The sequence below is a fragment of the Lolium perenne genome, chromosome 3 (genome assembly GCF_019359855.2).
Source record: "Lolium perenne isolate Kyuss_39 chromosome 3, Kyuss_2.0, whole genome shotgun sequence".
NCBI classification, from domain to species: Eukaryota; Viridiplantae; Streptophyta; class Magnoliopsida; order Poales; family Poaceae; genus Lolium; species Lolium perenne.
In genome coordinates, this window is record NC_067246.2 from 178,725,638 (window position 1) to 178,746,431 (window position 20,794).

At 44.0% G+C, this 20,794-nt stretch overlaps 1 protein-coding gene across 5 annotated transcripts; it reads left to right on the forward strand.

Moving 5' to 3' along the window:
* The first annotated feature begins 896 nt into the window (after positions 1 to 896).
* On the forward strand, positions 897 to 16,172 carry LOC127342722 (chromatin modification-related protein EAF1 B). Of its 5 annotated transcripts, none has more exons than XM_051368724.2 (22): positions 897 to 1,173; positions 2,631 to 2,866; positions 2,946 to 3,000; positions 3,078 to 3,175; positions 3,264 to 4,698; positions 4,776 to 4,895; positions 5,009 to 5,269; positions 5,521 to 5,706; positions 5,880 to 5,960; positions 6,389 to 6,449; positions 6,528 to 7,099; positions 7,640 to 7,739; positions 7,825 to 8,015; positions 8,704 to 8,757; positions 8,839 to 8,919; positions 9,241 to 9,378; positions 9,612 to 9,728; positions 9,963 to 10,063; positions 10,204 to 10,419; positions 10,503 to 10,869; positions 13,897 to 15,340; positions 15,831 to 16,172. In XM_051368724.2, the coding sequence occupies exons 2-21, from the start codon at positions 2,730 to 2,732 to the stop codon at positions 15,271 to 15,273; spliced, it is 5,748 nt and encodes a 1,915-aa protein (XP_051224684.1). In that variant the 5' UTR covers positions 897 to 1,173; positions 2,631 to 2,729; the 3' UTR covers positions 15,274 to 15,340; positions 15,831 to 16,172. The 5 variants fall into 5 exon arrangements, with proteins under 5 accessions (XP_051224684.1, XP_051224685.1, XP_051224686.1 ...); XM_051368725.2 differs by having other exon boundaries at positions 7,640 to 7,697; XM_051368726.2 differs by having other exon boundaries at positions 7,640 to 7,697; positions 7,828 to 8,015.
* Positions 16,173 to 20,794: the final 4,622 nt, after the last annotated feature.

Consider the following 20,794-nt stretch of genomic DNA (forward strand, 5'->3'; position numbering starts at 1 on the left):
CCATTGGATATGAGAGAGACCACAAGGTACACATGTACCGGTTATATCCAAGGAAATATCTCATTGATGGCTTAAGACATCTAGGCACTGATGCAAACCAGATTGAAATGATCAATGCCACATATATTGACAAGACTCTTGCTATATTTGTAGATCACACGGATTTTCAGAGGACATAGAGAGGCGATCTTATCAATCCAACAAACATGGCAAGATCAACTACATCAGTTGGTTCGCTTTATATATAGCTGATACATGTTGCTGATTATGAACAATAATTTGTGTTAGAACAGGTAGAAAGTGGTAGTGATTTTAAATTCTATATGACAATGACCAATGTTGATACAGATGTGAATGACAAGTTGACAACCATGTGAGATTACTAATTGTTGAACCTGGAGATGAGGATGCACTTGATAATAGATGCCTAAATTTGGGAGAAGAGGGAAGACATAAATTAACATGGACACTCGTATATTTAAAAAGGTCGGTTCGTCCGCGCCCCATCCTAGACACTCGTATATTTAAAAAATCTTCACATCATAGATGAGTTGTAGGACTAAATTGGTGTAATTAGTTTTTTTTAGAATAATTGGTGTAATTAGTTGTAGCATCGCGGACTGTCTTGGGACCATATTCGGCCGGGTCCGGTCTCCCAAATGGTACCTAAGCCTGTTAGATGGCCCATGCGAAGCAAGAAGTTAGCCCAGTCAGAAATAATTGGGCCGGTCTAGGTTGGGCCGTATGTTCCGCCACTATCTAGGAGAGGAACCCCGGTCCGGGTAGCTATGCGACCCGCTACAGCGAGCCCGACCGCGCGCGTCGCAGGCCAGCCGAAACTCCGAGTCCGAACCGATCGGTTCGGGTCAGACTGCACCAGTTCGCCCGCCCGCCCGCACGGATCCAGCCCAGCCCTTCTCCCTCCTCCTTCGTCCTGCCCAGCCTCGCCTGCATACCACGACGTACACCCATCACCGCGAGCCCGCGAGCAGCCCCACCGCATCCCATCTCCGGCGAACGCCACTGCCTCCGGCAGCCAAATACAGGCACACGCCTCCTCGGCGGCCTCCCCCGGCGCCCCCTCCGACTGCCAGGAACCCGCGCGCCCACCTGCCTCTCCCAGGCTCCCCTGCTCCAAACCCTAACCCTAGCTCCCGGCGCAGGGCTGTCTAGGTGCGTCCCCTGCTCAATCGAACGCTCCTCTCGGTACCACTCTGCCTTGCTCCGTTGCCTAGACTCGCAATTCAGGTAGCCGCGGTGCTGCGGGAGATGCTTTCAGCGAGTACTGTTGCTCTTGAATCGTGTGCTTCATTACAGATGCTCTCATGCTTGTCTTCTCTACATATTTGGTAGTGCGCATAAAACAGCCGTTGGCATGCGTGGTCTTAAAGTGCACCATACTTTTGACTGTGTGTACCTATAAACGTGTGAGATGTTAGCATATTGTCCCTGTTATGTGGGACATGCCCTGTTATTAATGTAACATTGGCTATAATCTTCACATTGTCCGTCGGCATGTTTCCTTTGATCGATTATGCAAAAATGCTGTCATGTTGTGTGCTCATTCTTTGATTGAGCAGCCAAGGCATGTGGCATATGTGTGCTAAAATCCTTTTTTATCTTTTTGATTTGGTGATGGATGAGGTCACAAGGGATATACAAGGAGATATCCCATGGTGTATGCTCTTTGCGGATGATGTGGTGCTAGTCGATGATAGCCCAACGGGGGTTAATAGAAAGTTAGAGTTGTGGAGGCCAACTCTGTCGAAAGGTTTACATGAGGTGCAGTTTCAGTTATACTAGGCACGAGGAGGGAGAGGTTAGCCTTGATGGGTAGGTGGTACCGGAGAGAGACACTTTTCGATATTTGGGGTCCATGTTGCACAAGGATGGCGATATCGATGAAGATGTGGGCCACCGAATCAAGGATGGTTGGCGCCAAGCTTCTGGCGTACTCTGTGACAAGAGAGTGCCACAAAAGCTAAAAGCCAGGTTTTATAGGACAACTATCCGACCTGCGATGTTGTATGGCGCGGAGTGTTGGCCAATGAAGAGACGACATATCCAACTAGTTAAGTGTAGCAGAGATGCGCATGTTGAGATGGATATGTGGCCACACAAGAAAGGATCGGGTACGGAATGACGATATACGGGAGAGAGTTGGGGTAGCACCGATTAAAGAGAAGCTGGTCCAACATCATCTCAGATGGTTTGGACATATCCAACGGAGGCCTGTGGAAGCGCCAGTGCATAGCGGACGGATAAAGCGTGCTGAGAATGTTAAGAGGGGTCGTGGTAGACCAAACTTGACATGGGAGGAGTCCGTTAAGAGAGACCTGAAGGTTTGGAATATCGACAAAGATTTAGCCATGGACAGGGGTGCGTGGAAGTTAGCTATCCACGTTCCGGAACCATGACTTGGCTTCGAGATCTTATGGGTTTCAACTCTAGCCTACCCCAACTTGTTTGGGATTGAAAGGCTTGGTTGTTGTTGCTGCTGTTGTTGTTGTTGTTGTTGTTGTTGTTGTTGTTGTTGTTGTTGTTGTTGTTGTTGCTGTTACCCCAACTTGTTGTTGTTGTTGTTGTTTCTTTTGTTGATATGTCGTTTATGCCAGTCTATCTGTTTACAGGCCATTTTTTTTTATATCTTGGTGTTCTGTGTGTTCGCGAGGAGGATACGCGCGCTGGATGGCTCCAAGTTTCTGAGTGAAATGTGCTTGAAGTGATGTATGGGCAAAGCCTGCTTCTGTGGTCCACTGGATACTGAGCATTCCTCTATGGGAGGAATTGTTGAATGCGGTGTCAGCACGGACACAAAAGATTCCCCTCGCCGTGTTGCCATAGAGAAAGCTCAGGAGGAGCTGAGGTACGTCGACCACAATGTTGTTTTCGACTGGTTTACCCTCTCCATTGGTACTTGATACTCTTATATACACAAACTTCAGGCAGGAATATGACGTTCGTGAAGAACGGAGGAGGGAGCTTGAGTTTTTAGTCAAGGTACGTACGTGGGAACAACATTATTATGATGGTTAGTGCGCTGTCTTCTTCCCCTGGTTTATGCACCTATTATGCAGGGAGGCAATCCCTTGGATTTCAAACTTGGACACGTAGCGTCGCTCAGTGTACACTCCACTTCTGTCACAGATCAGATAGCCGAACAAAATGTGATAAGGTGATAATTAGTTCCTGGTCTACCATGTGATACCATTGTCATAATTATTGGTTGATTTAAGCCTTTTGTTTCTTTGCACCGACTGCAGTGAAGCAAAAGGCAGTTTTGCATTTGACACATCACCTCATGGAGATTCGGTTGAAAGTAGTGGCAGACCAGGAAGTTCATCGTGTCGTGAAGCCAACACAGCCGATAATCTTATGCTCTTAGATGGAGATACCAGCAACATAGGTGGGGACAAACTTGTCAAACGCGGCACTAAAAGAACAATCACGCCTCAGCCTGAGCTGTCTTTATGCAATGATGGTCAAATTAGTGTGAAAGAAGTTGAAGATTCCGGTTTGTTCCGCCTTGGGGCAAAGAGCCAAGCGTATGCTCGACGCAGGTCAAAGTCAGGCAGGGACAATGCAAATACTGTGCCCGTTAGGACTCCACCAGTTCCTCCTTTAAGTTCTCAGCGAGGAGATGCAAGAGGGGTAGTGCAAGAAGCAGAAAATGATGATTATGATGGCTCATCCATTGAGCGTCCGAAACCAATAAGCTCAAATGGCAATGATATGTTGAAGAATGTACCATTAAACAATCCGGTGGTACTGGAGGTGGGAGGTGTTCAAGCAATTCATGAAGGCAATCATCATGAACAAAAACATGAAATAAAGAACAACAAAGCTGACATGCTAGCTCTTGAAATCTCATCAAACAATGTGTCTGGTAATTCACAGCGTACTGGAGGTGGCCAGATGCCTAATGTAACTGCTTTTGCAGAGTCTCTTCATTCTATTCCAAAAGAAGCTTCTTCAAGGACAACTTCTTTCCCATCTAAACACAGCGAAATCTTCAGAGAAGCGCACACTCCCGAAAAGGCAGGTAACAGCAATTCTGACAAAAGCATGGTTGATGCTCATGCAGATGATATGGAAATTGAGGCTTCTGTTCTGCACCCTGCCATACAAACTGCTAGGTTTAGTGAAAACGAAGTGGACATGAATTGCACAGATACCACTAAGACTGTTGATGAGCATCCAGGTAGAAATGATAGTTTATCAATGAAGATTGGTCAAAGTTCTGATGAAGGATTGAGTAACATTGGACCTGGTCAATTGGAAGGCAGTAGCTTGCTGATTGACAGTTCTACTCCTGTACAACCAGAAGTCAGCGCTGCTGTGAAAGATGAAGCTGAAGTCTGTAACAATGTAGTTGACACAGAAAAGGAGACATGTCTTGCTACTTCTGATTACAACAAAGTAGATAAGGAGGCAGCTTCTGATTTGGATAGAAACAACAAATGTTCTAGTGCTTTGAGTGGTTCTGATAAGTTGGTTTCGGTTGATTTGCCCCCTGCATCACTCAGAGAGGATATGCCTAATCCTTTGCCATCAACAAACATTTCTGTTAATAACGACAATGGTGTTACAAAATGTAGCCGAAATGACACAACAATCACAAAGAAGGAATGTGAAGATTCTATCATGACAAAGAAGGAATATGATGATTCTATACTTAGAAGGGCTCGGTTTATAGAGGTACAACTAGGTTATATAATATGCTCTCCTTTCATGCTAGTTCTCTCACTTCTGAAAAAGAAGTCATTACTTGACAGGTGAACATTAAGAGAGCTGGTGAACGAGCTCTCTGCAATGTTTCTTTGGAGAAGAAGCGGAAAAGCCACTGGGAGTTTGTTCTTGAGGAGATGGCTTGGATGTCAAATGACTTCATGCAGGTACTTTCTCAAGTGATCTGTGTTTCTTTATTGACCTGTAATGTTTCTTACGTTGTTGTGTGACATTCTTGACTGTATTTATTATGTATAGGCTAACCTTTTCTACTTAATAGGAGCGTCTGTGGAGAAGTGCAGCTGCAGCCCAGATGTGCTACTGGATCGCCTCCAGTGGCCGGGCATCGTTTGAAGAAGCTAATGTCTACAGAAAGCAGAAATCTGTTGCTAGAATTCTGTCCAAGGGCGTTGTGAATTTTTGGCGTTCAGCTGAAACTTTACGAACCACTAGTGGTGAGATTCCTAAAGCGTTGCAAGTAGAGAAATCAAAGGGGCTTGAAGAAATGAAGCCAGCTGGGATCAAAGCAGAAAAAGAACTGGTATTAACCATTATAACATTGATGGTCTATACTTTTTTATTTGTTGGCTCTGATGGTATTACATATACGGCCTAGAATGGTTTCAGATGTCTTGTCTTTCCATAAGCCTCAGAATGAAATAGCTACAAATGTTACTTCATGCTGGCGTTTTTCTTGTAATCTGCATAGGCTTTGTTCTGGACTGACTTATTGGGCTTGATATGTTTGCAAGTCGCAACAGCAAGGTTGACATGATCAATAAATTTGAACAGGGCGGCGAATCCATTGAACACGAGAAGTCTAAGTGGTCCCATCAGTCTCCTATTCAGAGTTACGCTCTTCGGTTTCTGGAGTACAACTGTAATGTGTCCGCTTGTCTTTCATTAGCTGAAGCACCACCAACTCCAGAGAGGCTAAATGATTTTGGCATTTTAAAAGTGCCGGCTGAACTTTCAGATGTAATCCACCAGGCTCTATATGCTTTTGATATTTTTCTTTCTTTGCACCTTTTTGCATCACGTCTCATTCTATGTGACCTGGTCAAGAAAGCCTGGCGCCACTCTTGTTAGTATGAGAAGAACAGGCACATAATTTACCTAAATATTTATCAATGATGCATTCCTATTTTCAGACACATCTCTTTTATGAGGTAGCCCCTGGTGCAATGCATGCATACAGAGAGTCAGTGGAGTATCAATCTGTTTATAATAAGGTAAGGCGGTGCTTTCACTACAGCAACACCTAATAATTTCTTTGTGCCCCTTTTCCATCTCGGGGGTGTTCTATTAAAATGTTGTATTTTAATTGGGGCCAGTACTATTTAGTGTTTCACCTTGGTCTTGAATCATGAAGTGTATAAAATTCTTGACTTGTCGCATTTAAAGTCCGCACCTGTTGCTTTCAAGAATTCAGTTGGCATTGTGGGCTCAGAGGATATTGGGTATTACCTGTTATCTTCTTAATATTAAATCACTAACAAGAAAATTTGTGATTCCCACAAGTCCATAACTTCTGTAAGATGTTCTATAAACTGAGTAATCACACATATAGTATCCATGTTTATGTTTACCATTGGCATCATTCTATTTTTATTCCAAATTTAACCTTTTTGTTGTCAAATTAACTATCTTTGCATTGCAGAGGCTTGTTAACACTGGACATAAGGAGGATTATGAGCCATCTACATGCGATTCTGTTCCAGGTTTAAATACCACCACTACTATTTCGTAGTACCTGTATTATGATGAAATGCTTTTATCAATGCTTCGTTTTTGTTTAGATGTACATAGGGAGAATGGGTATGGTGATGAAGGCGAGGCGTACTCTTATTTATTGCCTGGAACATATGATGGTGGTTTGGCATCAAAATCGGGTCATAAGAAGAAACAACAGATGCATCAGAGGATGAATGGCACAAGACTGTATGATAATGGTATTGACCCGTCTTATGATCCATACTTGGAGAACAAGACAGGAAACCAACCATTTTTATCAAATGGCAAAAGACCTCCAGATTTCCTTTCCATTCCTATAAAACGCATACGGACTGCTGCTAGACAGCGAGTTGCAAGCCCCTTCTCTGCTGGTGTTGCCGGAACCCCTCAGTTCACAAGTAAAACAGATGCCTCTAGCGGAGACACAAACTCCTGCCAGGATGATCAAAGTTCGTTACATGGTGGATTCTTCCCCAGGAAGAATGCAGATATTGAATCCACTGTTGATTTTGACAAACAATTAATGTATGATGGCAGTGAGGTGTCTGCAAAGTCTAAAAAGAAGAAAAAGCCTAAGTACCCTGGGCACAAGGCACCACAAAGTGTGAGCGAGTCCTATACCTTGATGGCTGGAAAGGTCAAATTCTCAATGGCAACTCCCTTAATTGTTTTGCTTACCGTGTTTGTAGAGGTAGTTCATTCTGCTGATGTTTTAGGGTGTTGCCCATGATCCTAGACCTTAAGTTGATTTGAGTGCTTAGTATGAGCAGTATTATGTTTATCTCTATGTGATTAATCAGACAAAATTCTTATGGTCAATCCATGAGGGCCTGGTTGGAAGAGGAGTATCTCATGATAAAGTTAAACTAAATGCTGGCACTTCACCAAGAAGTACTAGACAATGTTTTCTATCGACAAACTAGTGAACATTATTTGAAATGATGTTCGAGGGCACAAAAATGAACCGTGCATAACAAAAATTTAGTCATCCTTTTTTGAGTCATGGGTTTTAATCTATTCTAGTCTTGTGGTAAGAGAGTACTGTAGGGGGTTCAGTGAACCTACACAACACTGTTGCTTCCGAAGTTCTGACTACCATCGAGCATTTCTGAATAGAAATACAATAAGCTTGTAGTTTCACTAATCTCTGATGGATACTATTTATTTTCTATACCAGAAGGATTATTTGAAGAAGAGACCGGAGGCTTATCAGTTTGATCCGAATGGTAATACTGGTAACTTTCTTTGTCTCTGCTTCAGATATCAAATTTCTATTGGCAAGTATAACATGAGAACAAATACTTCTTATTTGAGAGGACACAAGATTAACTTCTCACATGTTAAATGCTGATTTATCAACAGCAGTAAATGGTCACGCTTCTAAGAAGATTAAATTGTTGCATCCAGCACCTGATATTTCATTAGATGCTCTTACACCAGTTGGTCCACTGGCATCTCCGGTGGCATCACAAATGAGTAACATGGTAAACCCGACGAAGATTATAAAGATCATCACTAATCGGGATCGTGGAAGAAAAAGTAAAGGCCTGAAGGTATCCATACATTTTGACATTCTGGTAGTATATGTATTTTACACCTTTATCTGCGTATAGCTATATACACTATTTTATGCTGTATCTTTTCCCTTACAAGTCAAAACCTTTTTTCTTTACACTATAGCTAAGATGATTACTCCCTCCATCTGTGAATAAGTGTTCGTTTAGGTTTTGTCTTAAGTCAAACATTCTCAGTTTGACCAACTTCATAGAAAATATTAGCAACATATGTGACATTTCAAGATAGATCTAGTGATATTAATTTAGTGTCATAAATGTTCGTACTTTTTTCAAGGAAGTTGTTCAAATTTAAGGAAGTTTGACTTAGGACAAAAACTAAATGTACACTTATTCCTGAATGGAGGGAGCATTTAGCATGTAAACATGTCTGTTTCCGTCATTTTGCTCATCAATCAATTCCTGAAATTTTCATCTCTTTGTTATATGGCTGCCGTCCACTCTGCTTTGAGCCAAACCTCTGAGTAGATCTTTAACCTTATGTTTTTCTGCCTAATTGCCTCAACCGTCCACTCTGCTTTGAGCCAAACCTCTGAGTAGATCTTTAACCTTATGTTTTTCTGCCTAATTGCCTTAATTGAGCTAAGATAATTATTTAGCATGGAAAAACATGTCCATCTTAGCCATTTTGCTCATCAACTATCTCAAATGTTTATCTCTTTGTCAGATGGCTGCTGGCCACTCCGGTCCTGGTTGTCCTTGGTCAAATTTCGAAGATCAGGTTACTCTATGTTTGAATTTACTTATTTTCCCTATCTTGCTACACTCTTGCGGAAATCATCTAACATCTTAAAGATACCAGGCTCTTGTTGTGCTTGTACATGATATGGATCAAAACTGGGAATTAGTTAGCGATGCACTGAACAGCATTGTCCAACTGAAGGTAATAACTGATTACAACTTTTTTTTTTTTGGTAATATCAACCTTCTAAAATTTTCCCAACATCATGCAACTGCTCCTTGTACAATTCAGTTTGTCACGGTCAACGTTATTTTCATTTTGTTGTAGCAATGTATACCGATTGGTAAATTTATGTTAGTGCCTTTTAGAAGAGATATATATTACTTTCTTGTGTGAGGGTCTTATGTGGTATGACCGTATGAAATTTGTCACCATATTCAGGTGCGATTGTGCGAAGGCTATAGAAAAGGTGGTTATTAATTGCTTACTTAACTGTCAATTCTTCCATCCTGACTTTTGCAGTGCATATATAGAAGGCCCGATGAGTGTAAGGACCGTCACAAACTTCTCACGGATAAAAGCTCTGGTGATGGTGCTGACAGCGCAGATGACTCAGGCTCATCTCAACACTATCAATCCACATTGCCTGGCATTCCAAAGGTTTGTTATCCCATTTATGTTATACCTGTTAGCATGTATACACAAAGGTTGTTAAATGCTAGATGGTCGACCTTTTGGCTATAAGATTTCTGCAAATCTGCTTCAGCTTTAATCGAATTTTGCTATAGATTAGAAGAATAAGGCAATTTTTTTTATTAATAAGGTGCATGCAGATGCACAAAAGATTTCAACTCTTGTACAATAACACCATGAACCCTTCGTGTGAATACCAGGGCAGCGCCAGACAGCTGTTTCAGCGCCTTCAAGGACCGTTCGAGGAAGAGACTCTTAAGACACATTTTGAGAAAATAATATTCCTTGGGCAGAGATTGCATCCATGTCGCAGGAAGGTTAGTATTGCCCTCCTTCGTAAAACCTTGTACTGTCTTGATTTTGCGTGAGGTATAATATAGTTGTAATTTTGCTTGCACGTAGCAACCAAATTTATTCTGATGTTTCCTTTCAATTTGCTGCTTTTTTTGTGTGTTCTGTTTGTCACCTTTATTGAGTATTATTAGGATTTGCTTGCTGACATGATTCTCTTCTCTGTTTGTCTTCATGTGTGTATTCTTTTGGTCATTAAGGGGGAAAGCCAGGAGCTTAAGCCAATAAATCCACTTCACACTTCTCATGTTCTTGCGCTTTCTCAAGTGTGCCCAAGCAACTTCTCTGCTGGCGTATTGACGTATGTGCCATACCCTTCAAACCACTCATTTTGGATATACTTGGCGCCTCCTTTGTTATTCAATACGTTCTTATCTATATCCAGCTGTTACTGGTCATTTATGCTCTGTGCTGCTATCTAATTTATCAAAGCTTTAATAGGCCACTTGATCTTTGTGATACAATAACTTCAAGCCCGGATATACTTCCTGTTGGTTACCCGGGATCACATACAAATGTGTTAACGCTTCCGAACCATCATGGTTCACTTGGTCCTACCCTTCCAACTTCAAATATGAATGCTAGGCTACCAGGTTCTCCTGGTATGGTACTGGGCAGCAGTTTGTCATCGCCTTCAACATTGAATGCTCCCTCTAGGTAAATGATCAGGTTGTCCTCTTTTGCTGATATTGAATAAAATTTTCTTATAATGTTTGTTTCTGTAAATATATTTGTTGTAGAGATGCTCAAAGGTATGGTGTGCCTAGGCCTACCTCGTTACAGGGTGACGAACAACAAAGAATTCAGTATAACCATATGCTCAATGGCAGAAATCTCCAGCAACCTGGAGTTTCTGTTCCTGGTGTTCGAATGATGTCTGGTGCTAATGGTATGGGAATGATGACTGGACTAGCTCGATGTGCGCCTGTTGTGAGGCCGGGCTTTACAAGGCTTGGTTCCCCAGGAATGCTAAATATGGTTTCGCCTGGAAACATGCTATCCAGCAATGGTCAGTCCATGCAAAATTCAGAAAATCTTCGCCCTGGTGCTGTAACTGGCCCTGGAAATACAATGCCGAGGCCGCGTGATCCGATGCAGATGCTTCGGGTATGCATTCTCTTTCATACTGTATATTATGGTTTTTTTATTTCAGCGTATCTCCTGCTTTGCATTGATGGGTTGGTAGAACCGCCGTAGCAGCAAGTATTTTTTAATTTTAGTGGCGTTGGTGGCGAAGACGGAGATGTCAGATTAGAAGGATAGATAGTGCGTAAGAGGGACACCTTCCGATATTTGGGATCAATGTTGCAAAGCGATGGTGATATCGATGAGGATGTTTGCCACAGGATCAAGGCAGGGTGGATGAAGTGGCAGCAAGCATATAGTATCCTATGTGACAAGGTCCCACAAAAGCTAAAAGTTAAGTTCTATAGGACGACAGTCAGACCGGGGGGCAGAATGTTGCCCAACTAAAAGACAACACATCCAACAAATGAGTGTTACAGAGATGCGCATGCTACGATGGATGTGCGGCCATACAAGAAAGGACCAGATTAGGAACGAGGTAATTCACGATAGGCTAGGGGTGGCACCGGAATTGGAATGTACCTAAAGTCTTGCCTCTTGATAGGATTACATGGAGATCAGTGATCCATGTGCCGGAATCTCAGTTTACTCCCTTTTTCAATCTCGTTCTTGTTTTGGCTTCCTTTTATTTCTGTTAGGTTTCATATCTAGCCTACCCCAACTTGCTTGGGAAAAAATGCTTTGTTGTTGCTGAGCACTACGACAGGGGTGCTGTGAACATTTTGACTGTTGTTATTGGTGATGTACAAATAGGTTGCTGAAAAGTAATCTTGGCCACACAAATCGTTTCACATCCAAAACCTGATCGAAAATTCTTCAAGATGTAAGCATCACATAAGCTACATGCTGATCAATTGACACAAAAATGGATATATTAGTTGATTGATGATCCTTAACAATTTTCTTGTCATACGTGACATCTCTGATGATTGACAAGTACCAATGTGAAAAAGGGTTTGTTCATTTCCATTTGAAATTATTTAGTTTTCTAATCGCACTTGCCAAAATTTTGGCAGAAACTGGAAGTTTGACTACATATTAGAGCATCTCCACCGGTGCGCACCAAATAGGCGCCCCCGCTGTGGGGTCGCTGGCACCTGCTCCCCAATTTGGGGAGAGGTTACACACACCGGCAAAACCCAATAAGAATCCCTAAAAAAAATGTTTGAACATGCAAATGTAAACAAAATGCAAAATTTCATTCAAATTTAGGATGATTTACGGAAGTTTGAATGAAATTTGAACTAAACTAAACTAAAACTAATCTACTAACTGTCAGTCGGGGCGCGTGACCCTCGTCGTCGTTCTTCCCCTTTGCGTAACTGGTGGTGCAGCATGGCTGCAGGTGTTGTCGGAGCTAGCTGGCGGCGTTTGGCCTTCAGCGCCGTTTCCTCGCTGGTGGCCGCCTCGAGCGTTGAGCTCTGCCGCGCGACCTGCCTCCTTTGTGGCCGCCTGCTCGCGCAAGATCTCGAGGGCGTCGATCTCCTCGAGCGCTTGCTCCTTGATCGTCTGAAGCCCTGCGTGTTGAAGGAAGCTAGGATCGCCGCTTGCTCTTAGTCGCCGTGGAGCTGCTCCTTGTCGCTCCATAACGCCACCTCCTCCGCCGCCTCAGCCTCCACGTCTGCTATGAACACCTTGTTCTACTCATCGAACTCAGAGTCGTTGGAGTCATTGAAGTTGAAGTCTGGAAGCTCGAACTCGGCTTTGGGCTGCGGCGGTTCCGCCTAGCATCGAGTATGTGGTGGCGAGCTAGCGTGGCATTGTGGTGTAGAGGCGAGTTCGACGGAGCAGGGGAAGGCGGTGGTGGTGTAGAGGCTAGTGCGGCGTAGGGCGCACTAAATAGAATGGGCTCTGGCCGGTGTGTGGGAACTGGCGGGTTCATTAAACGGTGACCCACCATAGAGCATCTCAGGCATCGCATTTATGGCGGCGTCTCCGCGTGGAGAACCGGCGGGTTCATTAACGGCAACCCACCGCAGAGTATCCGAGGCGTCGCATTTAAGGATGGAGACGGTCGTAGAGTCGAAATCCGACGTGGCATTGGGTGCCGGCGTGCCCGTTCGGCACCCTGCGGGCAGGGGCCGACATGGGGTTGCCGGCGCATCTATTGGGCTCCAGAACTGGCTGGCTACTTTTGGGGCGTGCCGGTGTGACCCAAAAGCAGCGCCGGACCCCAAACGGCTATTGGGGTCGCTATGGGGCGCGCCGGTGGAGATGCTCTTAGACTCTCCACAGGGAATGAGTTAACGTGTAGTACCAAGACTAGTTGTTTTACAATATAGTCAGATAACTGTTAATTGCTTGTTTTCTGAATGCTTGTGATTAGCTTCCATCTGGTGAGAAGGCTGTAGATATTGGCACTTTGTAATCTTTCAAGTGATGCTAAAACATACCACTCTCACCTCAATGCCCTCCAAGCTATATGTCTTTGCCCTCTTACACATCTAATCATGACAAACCAGGTACATGCTACTATTGTTCAATCTTCATTGACCGGAAGACTACTACGAGCGAACTAAAATACTGTATTCATCTCTCTGATAATTTTGTGTATAGAGATTGACTACTACCTAGATATAAGAAGGTACTAGTCCCAACATGGCGCATTATAAATCTGAGGGCTCCTTTGATTCATAGGATTTTCAAAGGATTTGTGTAGGATTGAAATCCTATTGAATTTTTTTCTTCAGAATCCGTTTGATTCACAGGATCATAGGAAAATAGCATGAGGTTAGACCTCATGAAAAATTCCTTCACAATCAAAGAGAATTCCTCTTCCCATAGGATTCAAGTAGACATCGCATCCCAATCCTGCAGAATTCCTATTGCTGCGCTTTTCTTATCCTACAAATCAAAGGAGCTGATATCTCATCTAGACAGTAAGAATGTAAAGATACTATTGTTTCATTACAATGTGATTGCTTTGGCAACTTGCATCTCTTAATCTTTTGATTTGACTCAGTTAAAAATGTTTGCATCACTTGGCGTAGTTGTGGTGAACTATTGTTTGGTATGTGATTGTTGACACTGCACTTGTGTTTCTTGCAGCCTGGCCAGAATCTGGAAGAGCACAGGCAGATGACAGTGCAGGAGTATCAGATGCAAGTCGCGCAGGGAAATAGCCAGGCTGTCAATTATAGTGGCACACAATTTTCCAATGCCGGAACATCTTCACCTGTTCAGTCATTTCCTGTTCAGCAGTCCCAACCAAATCAGATGCCACAACAGGTGCACATGTTTGGGAATACACATCATTCTCATATCCGAGGAGCAAACCAGTCAAGCCCACAGCATCAGGCTTATGTGCGGTTGGCTAAAGAGAGACACATTCAACAAGGAATGATGCCCCAACAACAGCACCCACTTTCCGCAGCTGGTACAGTGCCAAATGTTCAGAATGGTTCACAAATGCAACCACAATCTTCAGCCAGTACTGCCCCATCTTCACACTCACATCATAAGAAGCAGAACCCTGTGCAAAGCCCACAAGATAGCTCAGTGCTTCCCAATCAACCTGCCAATAGTATATCAAATAAGCAGAAGAAGCAACAGACTCAGCAGCAGTCTAGGCAAAACCAACAGCAACGAAATCAAGGTAGCCAGCAAGCTAAGCTTATGAAGAGTTTAGGCCGAGGGAATGTGATGCAGCAGAATTCTCCGGTTGATGCTACTCAACCCAGCAGCAGTAATGCAACCTCAAACAACCAAGTTTCTGATAGAAATATGGTGCAGCAGGGCCCAGCGTATTTTGCTGGTAATAAAGGATTGATTCCATCAGTGTCTCAACCTGGGAATCAACCAAAAGTATATGCTGCCCATGTACCGCAGTCACCAATACAATCATCAGATATTGGCGTTCAAGGTTTAGTACAGAGTTCTCCCAACCAGACCTTGTTAGCTCCCCATCAAGCTCCAGTCCATTCATCATCGCAATTGGCTACGCAGCAACAACAACAGCAGCGGCACATGAATCCATCACATAATAATATCCAACGATTGATGATGCAACAAAACCGCCATATGAACACTGACAGTAGGATAGAGTTGCCTGTTGATCAAGTCCAACCTAATCAGGTGATTCTGTCTACGTCCATTGCAAGGAGTACAGATTCAGGTAGCCCAGGTGTTTCATCGATACAACAGCGGAAACAAGAGTCACCTCAGGATCCAACTGCAGTTACCTCGACCTCACAGCTAGCCAGTTCGCCTCAAGATACCTTTATTGGAAATGAAGCGTCATTGTCAGCATCAAACCAAGGCATGCTGCAAAGGCAAATGTCAGGGGGTGTTCCTATACATGGGCATGTTACTGGTGCCCAGCGGCAGCAACAGCAGGGTCGACAACAACATCAGACTCAGCAGCAGCACAGACCTGTCGTTCAAGGCAGTGTATATTCTCACCCTTCAAATTCTGGACCAGGATGATGATGGAATCACTTGAGGTTGATAAGTTTTGTAGAGCATTTCTTTCCTTTGTAAAGTTACTGTACAGGTATCCCTCCTTATCTAAGTTATTACTCGTTGCTGGTGTAATTGTGATGCTAGATGTTTAGGTCAAATCCTGAGCATGTTTGGTTCTTTATTCCTTCTATTCAAAATTTCAAATGCATGGCAATAGTATGAACTGCAGTGCACCATAAGTTTTCTCAACCAGTATGGAGCTGATACCGTCCACTCTTCATTTCCCCTCTACTATTTACTGAGTTTGGCGCATTGACAAGTAACAGGTCTAGGCTACTTTACAAACACCACCTTAAACAGTTTCATTTGATAACACATTGCCTCAATTATTATGTAGTTTGCCTAATATAAGTTGGTAGCTAGTTGTGAATTATCATGCTACTGAATATTAGGCATGACAATGCTGTTGCGACGACATCTTCGGAATAACTGAAAGTAGTTTCATGGCAAGCTTATCTTAATTTCTGATAATCAGGTTTTGCTTCAATTTTCTAATTTCCTGCCTTGTCGTGCTTTGCTAGGTGTTTCGTGTGAGAAGCTGCACGAATGACAGCGCTCCCCATTCCCCACTGTTGAAGCTAATTGTAGTCATATCTCAGTGCCAGGTAGATAATTGTTCTGTTCCATTTTTGTTCCACCTTACAAGCAGCTTGGTTCTAGATTGCTGGAGATGGCTCTTGTAACGGCAACAATTCCTTTTGTTGTTGAATCGTAACCCTGATATGGGCCCGGCTGTATATTTGTCTTATGGGGCCCATGTTGTTAGAAACAGCTGTTTCTTTTGGACAAGCCTGTACATTTACTTATGTAGCTCACAAGTTAGTGAATGCAAAAGTTCCTCCTTTGCATGGACGTTTTCATCATCCAGAAGTTGTATTCTGCCTTTGATATCTATCCCAAGAGTTCGATGTGGTAGGCCAGGTTTCTTTTGTGCTGGTGAATTGTGTTATACTTTCGTGGTGGGTACGGATGGCCTTTTATGGCAAAATTGAGATGGTTAACTAATTGGAAAGTGATGCACATGAAAGGGTTCCACTATACTCTGTCTAAAATAAACAACTTCAATATTTTGCTGACCGAACAGTGCTAAACTCGTCCCGTCTTACATACATTGCACGGTGTGCCAACCGTGTTTGTAGCTGGGTTATTAAGAAAAGTCTTCATAGTGTACGCACCATTAAATCTCTCACTGTCGACTGCCGATGCCAGCGAGCGTGACTTGAATAGGCTTTTTTGGTTAGGCAAGAACAGTTTAACGTTTTATTGACAGGGTTAGAGCGTGAGTCCTACAAGAATGACAGGGTTAGGGCTCATTTCTTTTGAGCGTAGGCTTGTGCAAACAGCTATCCTGGTTAGAGCATCTCTAACAGCTTACCTAAAAATGATTTCCTTATTAGGAAAAAAGGTGGCACAAAAGAACACCTACAACAGCTTACCCATAAGTGACCCCATTTCCCATACCCATATTTTTTTTGAGCCATTATCCAAAATTTGACGCCAATGACTCATATATGAGTAAGACTCCATAACCCATTATTTTGGGGGTCAGCTGTCATGTCAGCCAAACAAGGGCCACGCAATGAAACTTGATGCGCTTAGCCGACCCAGCGGTGCTAGGTCCGGCGACGCTTCCGGCGTGTCACCCCAAAGGAAGTCCGCAAACCTCACCACCCTCCTCCCGGGCCACACGCCACCGTTCTTGGCTGCAATTGAGCCCTTGCTGCTCGATGTTGTGGCAAAATCTTTGCCGTTGGGCATCTCAAGGTTGGCGCCGCCGCGCGGGAACTTGCTAGATGCTCTTCCACCCCATCCATGGGGCGTCGTCCTCGAGTCCCACGTCCCTTGTGAGTGAGGATTTGGTGCATGCCGGTGTGGTGGCGTGATTCTGGCTAGGGAAAGCTCGATTTTGCGCCGTGTCGGCCAACGACGGGGGAGTGGTTTAGTCGGATGTGGCGGGGAAGAAGAGGGAGGGAAAGAAAAGGAAAAAAGGGAGAGGAAAAGAAAAGAGAAGGGGAAAAATTAAGACTTGCTAATTGGCAGATACCGAATGTAGGTTAGTTTTGGGTATTCAAAATATGGATAAGCTGGAAAGAAAGAAAAAAAAAATCTTATTTAGGGCTGTCAACAAGCTGAGCTCAAGCGACTACAGGTAGGAAGCTCGATCTCGTTTATTGTTTCGAGCCAAAAGGGAGCTTGAGCTCGGCTCGCGAGCTTAAATCCTGGCTTGGGTCCGGCACGAGCCTATAAAAAATATTTATTTATTTTGTTTCAGCACATCGTGCCCCGATGGACGTTTTCATTTGTGCAGCCTATTTCTAAAGAGCTCTAAGGGCATCTCCAGCGGCGCGACGCAAACGGACGCTAAGCGACCGTTTGTGTCCGCCGTGACCGGAAATGCGTCTGGCACCACCTTCAACGGGGCGACGCAAAGTGACCGGGCCGTCCGCGGAGACGCAAACCTGGCCCAAATATGCGCCAGGTTTGCGTCTCGGTGGACGCTCGGCGATCGCTCCAAGCGTCCGCTCGCGTCCCCACGGGCGCTCATGGCAGCGACCTAGGTTCGATCGGCCTCCAATTCACAACCGCCGGCGACCAACCGCCGCAATGGAGCGCCGAACCGCCACGGAAGAGCAACCGCCTGAAAGTGCATGGAGCCCCCATGTGTGGTTTTGGTAATTAATGACAATCCCTATGGACTAATGTTTGCATTGAGTTATATTTGTAGGAGTTATCCATAGGCAATTCTTGAACCATATGTTGGCTTCAAGGTTGCAATAAGAAGAATTTGATGAAGGATATCAAGTGTCAAGTATGTCTTGAAGATGAAGATGAAGTGAGCCCTCAAGTTACTTCAAGCATCAACATGTTTGTATTAGGTTGCAATAAGAAGAAATTGATGAAGGATATCAAGTGTCAAGTATGTCTTGAAGATGAAGATGAAGTGAGCACTCAAGTTACTTCAAGACATCAACATAATGAAGTGCAAGTTCAAGATGAGCCAACTCGGAGAGTTCATAAGCTTGAAGCTTGCCATGGAGAAATGAAGTGCAAGTTCAAGATGAGCCATCTCGAAGAGATCCTTTGCTTGAGTCTTGCCATCCATATGGTGATCATGGTTATGTGAAGATGCGCCGAAGAAGAAGCTCTCCCATGGTGGATTATGGGGGGAGCAATCCACAAGACTTCGTCAAGCAAGCATAATCAAGAAAGGCGTTCCATCTTGTTGCGGTCAAGACCGTCATCATCAAGCTCAAGTGGAATGCGTAAGGTTAAGGTTTGCTCTTGATAGGGTTTCTTTCTCACCGGTCTCATGGTGTAGATGGAGACCGGTTTATAGTTTAGTTGCCGTACTATCAAGAGGGCTCTCGGGTGAGTAACTCGATCGTATCCTTCGGAGAGCTCAAACCTTTGCATCCTTGCATCATCTTTCTTGGTATTTATTTGGATCTTATCCATGTGATGTTTTAGAGCTTGTGCTTATTCTCATGACAAGCTCTAGTTCATCAAGAATGGTTTTTGCACGGGCTACTTGTTGCATTTTCAAGGTTGGAGGTTTTACCGGTATGTCTTTTTTAGATAGGTCAAACCTTTCGTCATTTATTTCTATCCTACCTTGCTGGACTATGATGGTTCCCTGCATGATCTTGTAGAGCTTGTTACTAGCTTCGAAACAAGCCCAAGATCATCAAAATCGGAGTCCGGATGCTCAAGTTATGATCATTCTTGTTTTGGTGTTTCTGCAGTTTTCAGGGGGGGCGGATATTCGGGCCCAAGTTTGGGGCGGATAACCCCCCCCCCCCCCCCCGAAAAATCCGGTTTTTGGGAAAATCCGGCCAAATATCCGGCCCCTTTACTGAGAGCAGTTTTCTCATGTCTTTAGCCGTTTTTTTGGGGCCCGGATATTTTGCAAATATCCGGCCCGGAAAATCCGGCCTGAGCACACCCAAACAGTCATATTTCGATGGGAAGGGGTATTTAAGACCCCCTTCTTCCTCCTTGGGAAGCTAACTCTTCCCCCAAGTGCTCTCCACCATTGTTGACCTTGAGAGCTTCCCTTTCCCTCTACTCCTCCTATGCTTCTTGAATCTTTTTGAGGGAAAAGGAAGAGGAGATCTAGATCTACATTCCTACCAATCAAATCCCTCTCTTTGTGAGGGGAATCCAGTAGATCTAGATCTTGGAGAAATTTGGTGTTCCTCCTCTTATTTGTTCTTCCTCTCTTATTCCCCCAATAGCTTTTGTAGCTTTGTTGGAATTTGAGAGAGAAGGACTTGAGCATCGTTGTGGTGTTCTTGCCATTGCATTTGGTGCATCGGTTTGAGTTCTCCATGATGATTCGTGGTGGTGAAAGCAAGAAGGTTGTTACTCTTGGGTTCTTGGAACCCTAGACGGATTCTACGCCTTTGTGGCGATTTGTTGGGAGCCTCCAATTAAGTTGTGGATGTGTGCCCCAATCTTTGTGTAAGGCCCGGTTTCCGCCTCGAAGGAAATCCCTTAGTGGAACCGTGACCTAGGCCTTTGTGGCGATGGTCACCGGAGATTTAGGTGAGGCGCCTTCGTGGCGTTCGGTGTGTGGTGTGAGTACCGCATCTTGGGGTGAGGCCTTTGTGGCGTTGGTGTGCATCGAGCAACCACACCTCAAGGTGAGCCTCTTGTGGCGTTCGGGAGCACTAAGCAACCGCACCTCTCCACCGGAGATTAGCACTCGCAAGAGTGTGAAATCCGGGATAAATCATCGTCTCCCGCGTGCCTCGGTTATCTCTATACCCGAGCTCTTTACTTATGCACTTTACCTTGTGATATCCATCGTGCTTGAAGTTATATATATCTTGCTATCACATACTTGCTTGTATTGCTTAGCATAAGTTGTTGGTGCACATAGGTGAACAATAGTATATAGGCTTTGGGCTTGACAAAGTAAACGCTAGTCTTATTCCGCATTTGTTAAGCCCATCTCGTAAAAGTTTTAAATCGCCTATTCACCCCCCCTCTAGGCGACATCCGTGTCCTTTCAATTGGTATCAGAGCAAGGTCTCTCATTCTTAGGCTTCACCGCCTTGAGAGTAAAGATGTTGGTTAGGGGATTAGCGCACAATAACTTGTTTATATTTGATGGCACAAATTATGATCTATGGAAAATTTATGTGCTTAAAATCTTACGGGGTATGTCCCCGGACATGGAGCGATTTCTTGACATGGGTTTTTCTTCTCCTAAGGATCCTCAAAATTTATCTCTTGAGGAGGAGAAAAACTCTTGCCTCGATGCTCTTGCTTCTCATGTGTTTTCCATTGTTGTGAGCAATGTAGTTACTTCGTCAATCATGCCTTTTGGGAGCTCTCATGAATTATGGACAAAGCTTCAAGACAAATATGATGTGTCCAATATTATTAAGGATGATTGTATTGCTTCCACTTCCGGCCGTGTTGAGTTCTCATCTCCATCCACTTCACCAATGTGTGGCAAGACACAAAGTAATGATATGGT